General features: G+C 56.2%; 1 protein-coding gene across 4 annotated transcripts in view; it reads left to right on the plus strand.

Annotated features, from left to right (window-relative positions):
• Positions 1-8,754, plus strand: part of ST8SIA5 (ST8 alpha-N-acetyl-neuraminide alpha-2,8-sialyltransferase 5) — a 69,531-nt gene extending 60,777 nt beyond the window's left edge. For all 4 annotated transcript variants that reach the window (XM_051851247.2, XM_051851248.2, XM_070050245.1 and 1 more), the window contains one exon: positions 760-8,754. In XM_051851247.2, coding sequence (XP_051707207.2) covers positions 760-1,228 — 469 coding nt within the window. In that variant the 3' untranslated portion in view covers positions 1,229-8,754. The remainder of the gene's footprint in view (positions 1-759) is intronic.
• Positions 8,755-9,040: the final 286 nt, after the last annotated feature.

Below are 9,040 nucleotides of genomic sequence, written 5' to 3' on the forward strand. Positions count from 1 at the left end.
TTTCCCCTGGGCGGGCTCCACGTGTGAAACACCCACCGGGTTCCAAAGACCGGCTAGGACAAAAAGGATGGGACATCTCTTACTCATTTTTTTAAGACTAATTACATGTTGAAATGATAGTATGTTTTATATATTGGGTTGAATAAAAGAAAAGACTTTCCCCGTTTCTATCTCCTTGTAAAAGGTGCTTCCTGAGACAGTTAACCTTGCATACGTGGCTTGCATCACCCCTTTCTTGGACAGTGCGGGCCTTGGCTACCTGGACATGGGTCAGAGAGCTTTGCAGTGTGTGTCCAGGGCAGGTGGCTCCCTGCCTGGCTGTGTCCAAAAGGAGGCACCCGGGAGAAGCCGTATGTAAAAATCTCAGCTCCCCGCCTGGCTGCCCTCTTGGGGTCTGTCTGGGAGGTTTTAGGGAGGCAGCAGCTAATGCGTTGAAACCCTGGCCCTGGGCAGTCATAGGAGGGGTGGGCAGACAGGCTGTGAAAGCGGCCCAGAGGCCAGGAGCCCCTGTAGAATGGATGGGGCGGGCAGAGGTGTGAGAAAGCCTGGAGGGAAAGCTATGTAAGCTAACTAAAGAGCTGTGTGAGACCCGCTGAGGGCAGGGCTAAGAGGCAGAATTAGAGGCACAACACCGGGGCCGTGGTGGGGGACAGGACAGGGCAGCGATGTGATACCTGCCCCTCCGGGTTCGACTGCCCCCGCCTGCCTGCACCTGCCCAGCGATAGTGGGGCCTCCCTCTCACTGTCCACCCCGCGCAGGTTCCACAAGCTGGAGAAGTGGCGGCGGCCCTTCTACCGCGTGCTGCAGGTGTACGAGAACGCGTCGGTGCTGCTGCCGGCCTTCTACAACACGCGCAACACCGACGTGTCCATCCGCGTCAAATACGTGCTGGACGACTTTGAGTCGCCGCAGGCTGTCTACTACTTCCACCCGCAGTACCTGCTCAACGTGTCGCGCTACTGGCTCAGCCTGGGCGTGCGCGCCAAGCGCATCAGCACCGGCCTCATCCTGGTGACGGCGGCACTCGAGCTGTGCGAAGAGGTGCACCTGTTCGGCTTCTGGGCCTTTCCCATGAACCCCTCGGGGCTCTACATCACCCACCACTACTATGACAATGTCAAGCCCCGCCCCGGCTTCCACGCCATGCCCTCAGAGATCTTCAACTTCCTGCACCTGCACAGCCGCGGCATCCTCCGCGTGCACACGGGCACCTGCAGCTGCTGCTGACCGGGCCGCACCGGGCTGCCCCGCCAACCGGAACTCCGAACCTCCTCTGCCTCCTGGTGGAGCTGGGGACCCCGTGCCGGCGGTCACTCCCTGCGTAGCTCTACTTGGTGCAAGGAGCCTGGGGCTGGGAGGCAGGGCATGGGAGCCTTGGCAGCACCTCCCCTGGCCCCGGGGAGGGGAGGGGAGCCTGCGGCTGGGCCCCGCCCCTGGGATCAGGGGGCCTGGGGACCACAAGTGAATAAAGCACATTTCCACTCAGTTTTAGCATCTGATTGAGCACACACTGCGGTGGCCTTGTGGCAGCCGAAGGAAGACCCTAAGGAGAATGGTGGAGGGAGAGGCAGGACGCTGGTGCACGGGCCAAATGTCCTCAGACTTCCGGGTTCCCCAGTTTTATGCTGAAGACTCAGCTGGGAATTGCTTAGAGGCCAGAGCATTCCAGAAGATAGAGGTGCTCAGCAAGGCCGCGCGGGGACCTACTCACCAAGTCACGCCACCGCCCGAGTTCAGGAAGTGACACCCTGAGAGAGAAGGCCAGCTCAGCCACCAGCTCATCCTCAGACCTGCACGGTCGCGTGCCTCCAGGTTCGCTCCTGCGCTTGCTGTTTGGATGAGAAGGAATCACACACCCATCCAGCCATATGCACTAAGGTTTCCAACTCAACAAGTGCTTAGCAATTTGCTTGCTCTCCCGTCTCCCTGTTTGCAGCGCCATTTGAACCAGGAGTTATTTATATGACGTTCGTGCACGCTGCAGAATCTTGCAGTAGCGTGTTTCTGAATGGGAGCCATCAGCCTTCGGGCTGCAAAGAGCTGACTTGTCGCATGTGGAGCTAGCAGATGGACGCCGGCGTGGTCTCCGACACCAGCACCCCCGAGGCTTCCGCTGTGCGGGCAGGTCCTCCTGTAGTGCTCGCCAGCCGCCTCCACACTCACGGCGCTGCACGGGGCCTGGGCTGGAGGGGCTCACGGGTCATCTCACATCTGAAAGCCATTCCCTCTGCTTGCCCCTGTGTGTTTCCACAGTGACTGCGACCCTGCCTGACACTGCTGGTGAACTGCCTTAGAACTTGGCATTGTGGACTTGTAGACTGTAAGTCTGGGAGGACTTCAGCCCACCTGCCTGTCTGCCTACCTGCTTCCCTTCCCCTCCCCCTCCCTCCCTTGAACATTTCTGGAGAGCCTGTTCTGCTTCCATCGGCCGTGAACTTGGGAAGACCTGATGGCCAAGGAGGGCATCGGCTTTGTCTAACCCAGCTGGAGGACAGGTCATAAACAGCTCGCAGGCCCGCAGGCTGGGTGCTGAGGAGAAGCGAGAGCTGTGGGAATGCAGCAGGCAGAGGGATTGTGCTGCCATCTCAGCCTGAGACAGGAGACAGGAGAGTGGAGGCAGGGCTGCCGGGCTCCCTCTCCAGGGCTCCCGTCTTCACCGGGCCTCTTCCTCCTGGCTTGTGTTACACCGAGCACCTGCTCCACGCGCGGTGCCGTCTGGATGCTGTTCACCTGCAATCTGAGGTCTGGTTCTGGCTGGAAAACTTCAGGCTGCTCCGAGCCTTCACAGACTGCTTTTCTGTACCACAGGGCAGCAGCCGAGGAGATGCAGGGGGCCCAGGACTTGGAAGCCTGGGAAAGCCTGGACCCGTATGGTGCATGGTGAATACCTTCCTGGTCCCCGCCTGTTTCTCCTGTGAAGGGAATCCTGGGACAGATTCCAGTTGACGGAGGTTTCTGGCCGTTGCTCATGGTTAATTGAACCCACTTCTTGATCATGTTGCTGTTCCAGGAGGGGCAGTGTTTGTGGGTAGGTGGGAGCCTTGGCGAGTCGCACACCGGGGTTCCCACTGCTGAGGGTGTGGGCTTGCAGTCTGCCTCAGTCTGGGCCATGGGGTCCGTCCCATGTGGCAGTTTGGCTGAGGGTGGTCGTGGCCAGGCTTACAGTGGTGGGTCTCAGGGCAAGCCCCTTCTCTCCCTCAGGGTCTTAGTTTCTCATCTCTGTAACTAGAGGCTTTGGAAAGACTTCTACAGTCTCCTTTTTAAAACTTCATTCATGACACACGGATCAAGGCCATAAATTATATTTACTGTCACAAGAGTTGGGGTTGGCCATGCATTCCTTCCGTGCCAGTCTGTATGCTGAGCACTTTCCCTTCCTTACGTCCTGTAACCATCCCAAGACCCCTTTCGGAGAGGAGGCTCCCGTTGTACAGGTGAGCAGACTGAGGCTCAGTATGATTCAGGGACTCGTTCATGGTCAGGCAATCAACAAGTGCAATTGCACTCCATCTGTAAAATTCCCCAACGTCTGTTCTCCAAACCTCTGTCTGTCTGAGCTTTCCAGCCAGTGTCACCAGAATGGGACAGGAGGGAGCGTGTGAGAGGCAGATGGCCCTGGGAGGCTGTCAGTCTCTGCCTGTTGGTGCCTCTCTCCAGCCCCGCCCCCTGCAGCAGTACTGACCACCCGCAGTGGTACTGGAGGGGGCACTGAAGCCATCAGTCCATTTTCTCAGGAGATGAGATGACAATGTCAGTGACTTGCCCAGGGCCCCTGGCAGCTGGTGGCTCAGCTGGCGCTTTCAGGCCACATCTGTCTCCTGCAGCCCATTGTTTGCAGGGAAACAGTTGCCAGGGCTCAGAGAGACCCAGGCACTGACTGGAAGCCCTGTGCCGTGTTCCTCCACAGTCCTGTCGTCACCTCCCACTGTGCGGTGCACACCTCTAGTTGAATTCTTATTGGGAAATCAATTCCCGGCAAACAAGCCAGCTGCCATTGCTTTGTATGTGTTAAACCCACCGGTCCAGGCTGGAAGGACAGCAAAACAAGTAAGTGACTCAGTGCTTAGTCAAGCAAAGAGGAAGGTGGCTCAAGGTCAGATGCGCGCTCAGAGGCGATTTCAGCAATAACACCACTGCCACTGCGGCAACTCTGCCACCGCTCACCTGTGCTGCAGAGAGCCGGGGGGCTCAGGGCCCCTGACTGCAGAGTGTGGGTGGGCTGGGGGCAGCACCTTCCTACCAGGTGAGGGAGGGCAGAGTGCTGGCTGGGGGTGATCCGCCAGATATTTATCCTGGGCCCAGTCTGTGCACAAAACGTGGTCTCTACTCATTATGGGGTGTATGGGGATAGATGTTAAGTGAAGGGTCCCCCAAAACCCAGGCGCTCACCTTGCTGAGTGCTAGGAGGCCCAGGCTCCTGGACAGTTGTCTGGGAGAGGAGATGGTGGTGATGATGATGATGTCAACAACAACGACAGTGGTCAGTTCTGAGTCCAAAGGCTGGCAGCCTAGCAATTCTCATTGCTAAGGCAGTGGGTGCTTCTCAGGCCCCATCCTGGACCCCGTGTGCCACTTCCCAGGGTTGACCTCTCTGCTGTCTGACAAACCGTTCTCCGACTGTCTCTCTGAATGCCCCTTCTCAGGCTTCCCTGTTGACCTTCCTGAAGCTGCCTCAAAGTTCTCATCTCCCACTCAGGGCATCCCTGCAGAGGCCTCATCGCTCAAGCATCTCCTGTGCTTGCACCTCAAACCCCTTCCCAGCCAGCGGGTCCTCTCGAGTCTAGAAGCATGAGCTCCGGACATCTGTATCTGCAGGCTTCTCAAACCTCAATGTGTCCTCAAGGGGTACACACTTAAAAGAACAATGTGGACTCAGGGTCTCCTCCCACTGCGTAGTAGTGTGACCTGGGGAGCTTCCAAAGGCCTTGGAGCCTCTGCTTCATCATCTGGAAAATGAGGACAGGACACCAGCCTCACCACCTGTAAGGGTTATGTGAGACAGTGTTGCACGATGCCTAGAACAGCAACTAAACAAACTAGACACCCACAAAGTGCAGGTTCCCCCGCCCAAAACCTGGGTCACTCTTGCATTTTCCTTCTCCTTCACTCTGTGTGCCTGTGTTCACCAAACCTTGCCAGCTTCAATGCTTTCATATTCTCTGAGCTCATTCCCACCCTGCATCTCCTCTGCCACTGCCCTAACTTGGGGCTCATTCTGCTCCCCAAAAAAGCACCTTTTGTGAAGCCCATTGCCTACCCATAGGATAAAGTCCAGAGCCTTTACCAAGCCATGCAGGACATGTGTCCTGCTGGCTCTCTCGCCTTTGCTGAGTCGCTCCTGCCACCTGCAACCACCGCCCAGACTCCTCCAGGCTGTGCCTCTGCACAAGCTATTGAAAGGCTAGAGCAGCCCCCAAGCTCCCACTTGCCTCTTGCCCTTTTTGCAGATGTCAGGTTCTAACCCCTATATCCCCCTTCGGCTGGGCATGTCCTCCTCTGTGCTGCTGTGACCAGCACTGACCCCTATTAGGATGTCCTCAGAGCGCGTGGCGCAAGCGTCCCCATGTCCTTGGTGGGGGAATCTGTTCCCCTGGGAAGGCAGTTTCTAGCTCATCCTTGCGCCTCCAGCACTGGCTCAGAGCCACACGTGGCAGGTACTCCGCATGTGTTTGCTACAGGAATGAGGTCAGTGGTCACCCAAGGAGAGTCCTCTTTTTTGCTGGCTCTGTTCCAGGGAGGCTGAACTGCCTGTGCAGTGGGCACTCACCGGCTGCAGCGCCCAGTCTCTGCCGTCTCCTCTTTGTTTTCCTCCTTTATCATCATCTTGCCCACCTGCATCTTGCTTGCTAACCAGTCATCTTGCTTTCGTGGCAACAGAAGAAGGGGAAGGTTTTCGTTCCTTCCTTCCCTTTCCTACCAGCCACAGAACTGGAGAGAGACGTCAGCATCTTGCATTGCTGGGGCGGAGGTGCTGGCTGGGCTAAGTATACAGGGATTTATCAATGGTGTCTCAGAAGTGAAAGGAAAATGCTATATTTTTTGGCTGAGGAAATAGGAGCTGAGCTTTGCAGGATGTCTGCCCAGGAGAAAGCCAGCAGCTTGGGATTGTTGCCTTGTGGGGAGAAGGTGGTGGCTTGAGCTCCACACACATCTTGGCCTAACCCTGCAGCGGGGGCACCCCTTGGGGAGACCAGCTGTGGCTGATGGGTCAGCAGAGGCGACAAGGGCTGTGTCCAGGCTGTGTCTTCTGTTATTCTTTAGGGATGCGATCACAGGAGGCCAGTCTGTGGAAGCTGACTTCTTCCTGCAAGACATCCTCATAGAGCAGTGTGTCCTTCTCAGAATCACCTGGGCACTTGCTAAATGTCTGGACTCAAGCTGGGGCAGAGGTGGTGGTGCCTGGGAGTCCGCATCCTTGGCCAGGCCCTGACGCACAGTTGCCACCAAGTGAGCAACACTGTCTTGTTTAAAATTCCAGCTGCAGGCGTGACTGGCGGAAGGCTGCAACTCAGGATCTGGCATGGACCCCAGTTTCTGCATTGTCTATGAATATAAAATAGAACGCACTGTTAGACTAGCAACAACAATCAAATGCTTGGGAAGCTATAAGATTTAGAAAATGTGTTGCTCAGCATTAACTCTCTTGTTTTTCTTGTGATAAAATTTACCAACTTGTCACGTGCACATTGCACGTTGCTGTGCAAGCCCTCTCCAGAACTGTTTTCATGTTGCAACACTGAAATGTCAAACCCACTGAGTTCCCTCTGCCCCAGTCCCTGCCAGTCACCATCTTGCTCCCTCTCTGTGACTTCCACCCCCTAAAATCCCTCATATACGTGGCATCAGTCTTTTGGGGACCTGCTTACTGCGTTTAGCATAATGCCCCAAAGACTTCTGAAGTATTAAGGATCCCTTTGGTACAGCATGTTCCCAAATAGCACTAACTGTTTTTAGTGTCCCCGTAGCAGGTAGCGGGATTTTCACTGTTGCCTGGAGCAGCCCCTTGGAGTCTTTTGTGACCTTGACACTTTGCCGGGGTGAGTGCGGGGCTGGTCTCACTTCGCCAGCTGTCCTGCCAATCTTTCCGAAGTCTTTAGATGCTTCCCTCTGCAGCATCCCATTTGCAAACATTTATTTTCGTTTCAAAGAAAAAAAGAAGGAGAATACATCTCACCATGACTTGGCTTCAGGCCACAAAACCCAGAGGCCCGAGACTCGCTCTGCAGTCTGGAGATGGTGCCCCTGGCAGTACAGTCACTCCTTAGCTTCAACCGAACGGCCTGCTCAGCTTGGGGTGAAGGCTCCGTGCCCCTGCAGTTGTGGTTCTCAGCCCCTGTGTGCATGGCACAGTCACCTGCTCTGTGTGTCCACCCTCCCCTGCCCGGAGAACCTGACCCAGCCAGCCTGGGCGTGGGGCCTAGCATCCCTATATGAAAGGCTCTGCGGAAGTAGTTCTGCCAAGTTATCCTGAACGACCTGCTTTAGGGCAGGGATCCACGGCTTGGCTGCACTCTGGAGTCACCGGAAGAGCTGAAGAGATCCTCAGGGGACCCCACCCTGGGCTGTTCTGGTTCCGCCGGTTCCAAACGTCACCTGTGTTATTAGCAGTTTTCGAACTCCGGATGTTTCTAATGTGCTGCCAATCTGGTCGGGCAGTGCTCCACCCCGCCGCAGCGTCTGGCTTGGTGCCGTGGCTGCGGCAGAGCCTTTGTGAGCAGGTGTCCCGATGGTGCGGCGTGGGCCCAGGGACTGCACGTGGAGGGCCTGGCTCTGCCCCGCTGCCTTCTGCTTCCTGGTTGGGGCTTCAGGGCCTCCCCCACCCCTCCCCCTGTATCAGCATTCAGGCCCGAGACTTCAAGGCACTAAACATTTCTTCAGAACATTTTAAACGTCTGAACAAACATGACGACATCTGTGAAAGTAGCAGAGGGTCCTTCTCCGGGGTTAGGAGGCCCGGGGAGGGCCTGAATGCAGGATTCGTGCATGTCTGGGATTGGGATGTGTTTTTGTGATGGTGCCCAGGGGAAGGTTGTTTTATACTGGTCTGAGTGCCACACGGTACCTCTAGCGAGGGTGAGACCTACCTGGCCCACCTGGATGATGCTGGCCCAAGCACCCCGACCCCTACCCCCACCACTGGGGAGACGGGGGCTGCTGTGGCCCTGGGGCTGAGTCCATGCCCACTTCCTCATGCCCTGCCTTTCCCACCTTCCTTTGGGAAAGGCTTGGATTGAAACCAGCTACTTAGTTCCTGCCTCAGTTTCCCTTCCATTGCTCTGCTCCTCCCTTCAAAGATATCCTCAGAGGGAACTTCAGCCCCGTGGCAGCTCAGAATTCCATGCTCAGCCACAAAGCTTGCACGAACCCCCACAGGTCTCGAAGACTTATTAGAAGAGAGGAGACCGGGTCAGCGCCGCAGCTCACTTGGTTAATCCTCCGTCTGCGGCGCTGGCATCCCATATGGGTACCTGGTTCTAGTCCCGGCTGCCCCTCTTCCAGTCCAGCTCTCTGCTGTAGCCCAGGAGGGCAATGGAGGATGGCCCAAGTGCTTGGGCGCCTGCACCTGCATGGGAGACCAGGGAGAGGTGCCTGGCTCCTGGCTTCGGTCAGCACAGTGCCGGCTGTAGTGGCTAATTTGGGGGGTGAACCAACGGAAGGAAGACCTTTCTCTCTGTCTCTCTGTCTCTCTTTCTATAACTCTACCTGTCAAAAAAAAAAAAAAAAAAGAAAAAAGAAAAAAAAAGGAGAGAAGAGACGGTGACTGTTTTACAGGCATGAGGTAAAAGACCCCTTGCTCCCCGCGAGCTCATCCAGCGCCCAGGTGGGAGAAGGTGAGTCGGCGAGCCGGCTGCTGTAAAGCTGTGCAACAAAGACCGAACATTTTCACGAACAGCGAACCTCTCACAGCATTCGCTTTCATGCCCAGTCCTGGTGAACTCGCTTCTGGTCTCTAATAATACAGCAAACCAAGAGAATGCTAACAGGTGCTAGATCTAGCAAGAAGTGGCAGCTAATTGTCCAATTGGGATGGCATGAAAA

This window comes from Oryctolagus cuniculus, chromosome 10, assembly GCF_964237555.1.
Source record: "Oryctolagus cuniculus chromosome 10, mOryCun1.1, whole genome shotgun sequence".
Taxonomy (NCBI): domain Eukaryota; kingdom Metazoa; phylum Chordata; class Mammalia; order Lagomorpha; family Leporidae; genus Oryctolagus; species Oryctolagus cuniculus.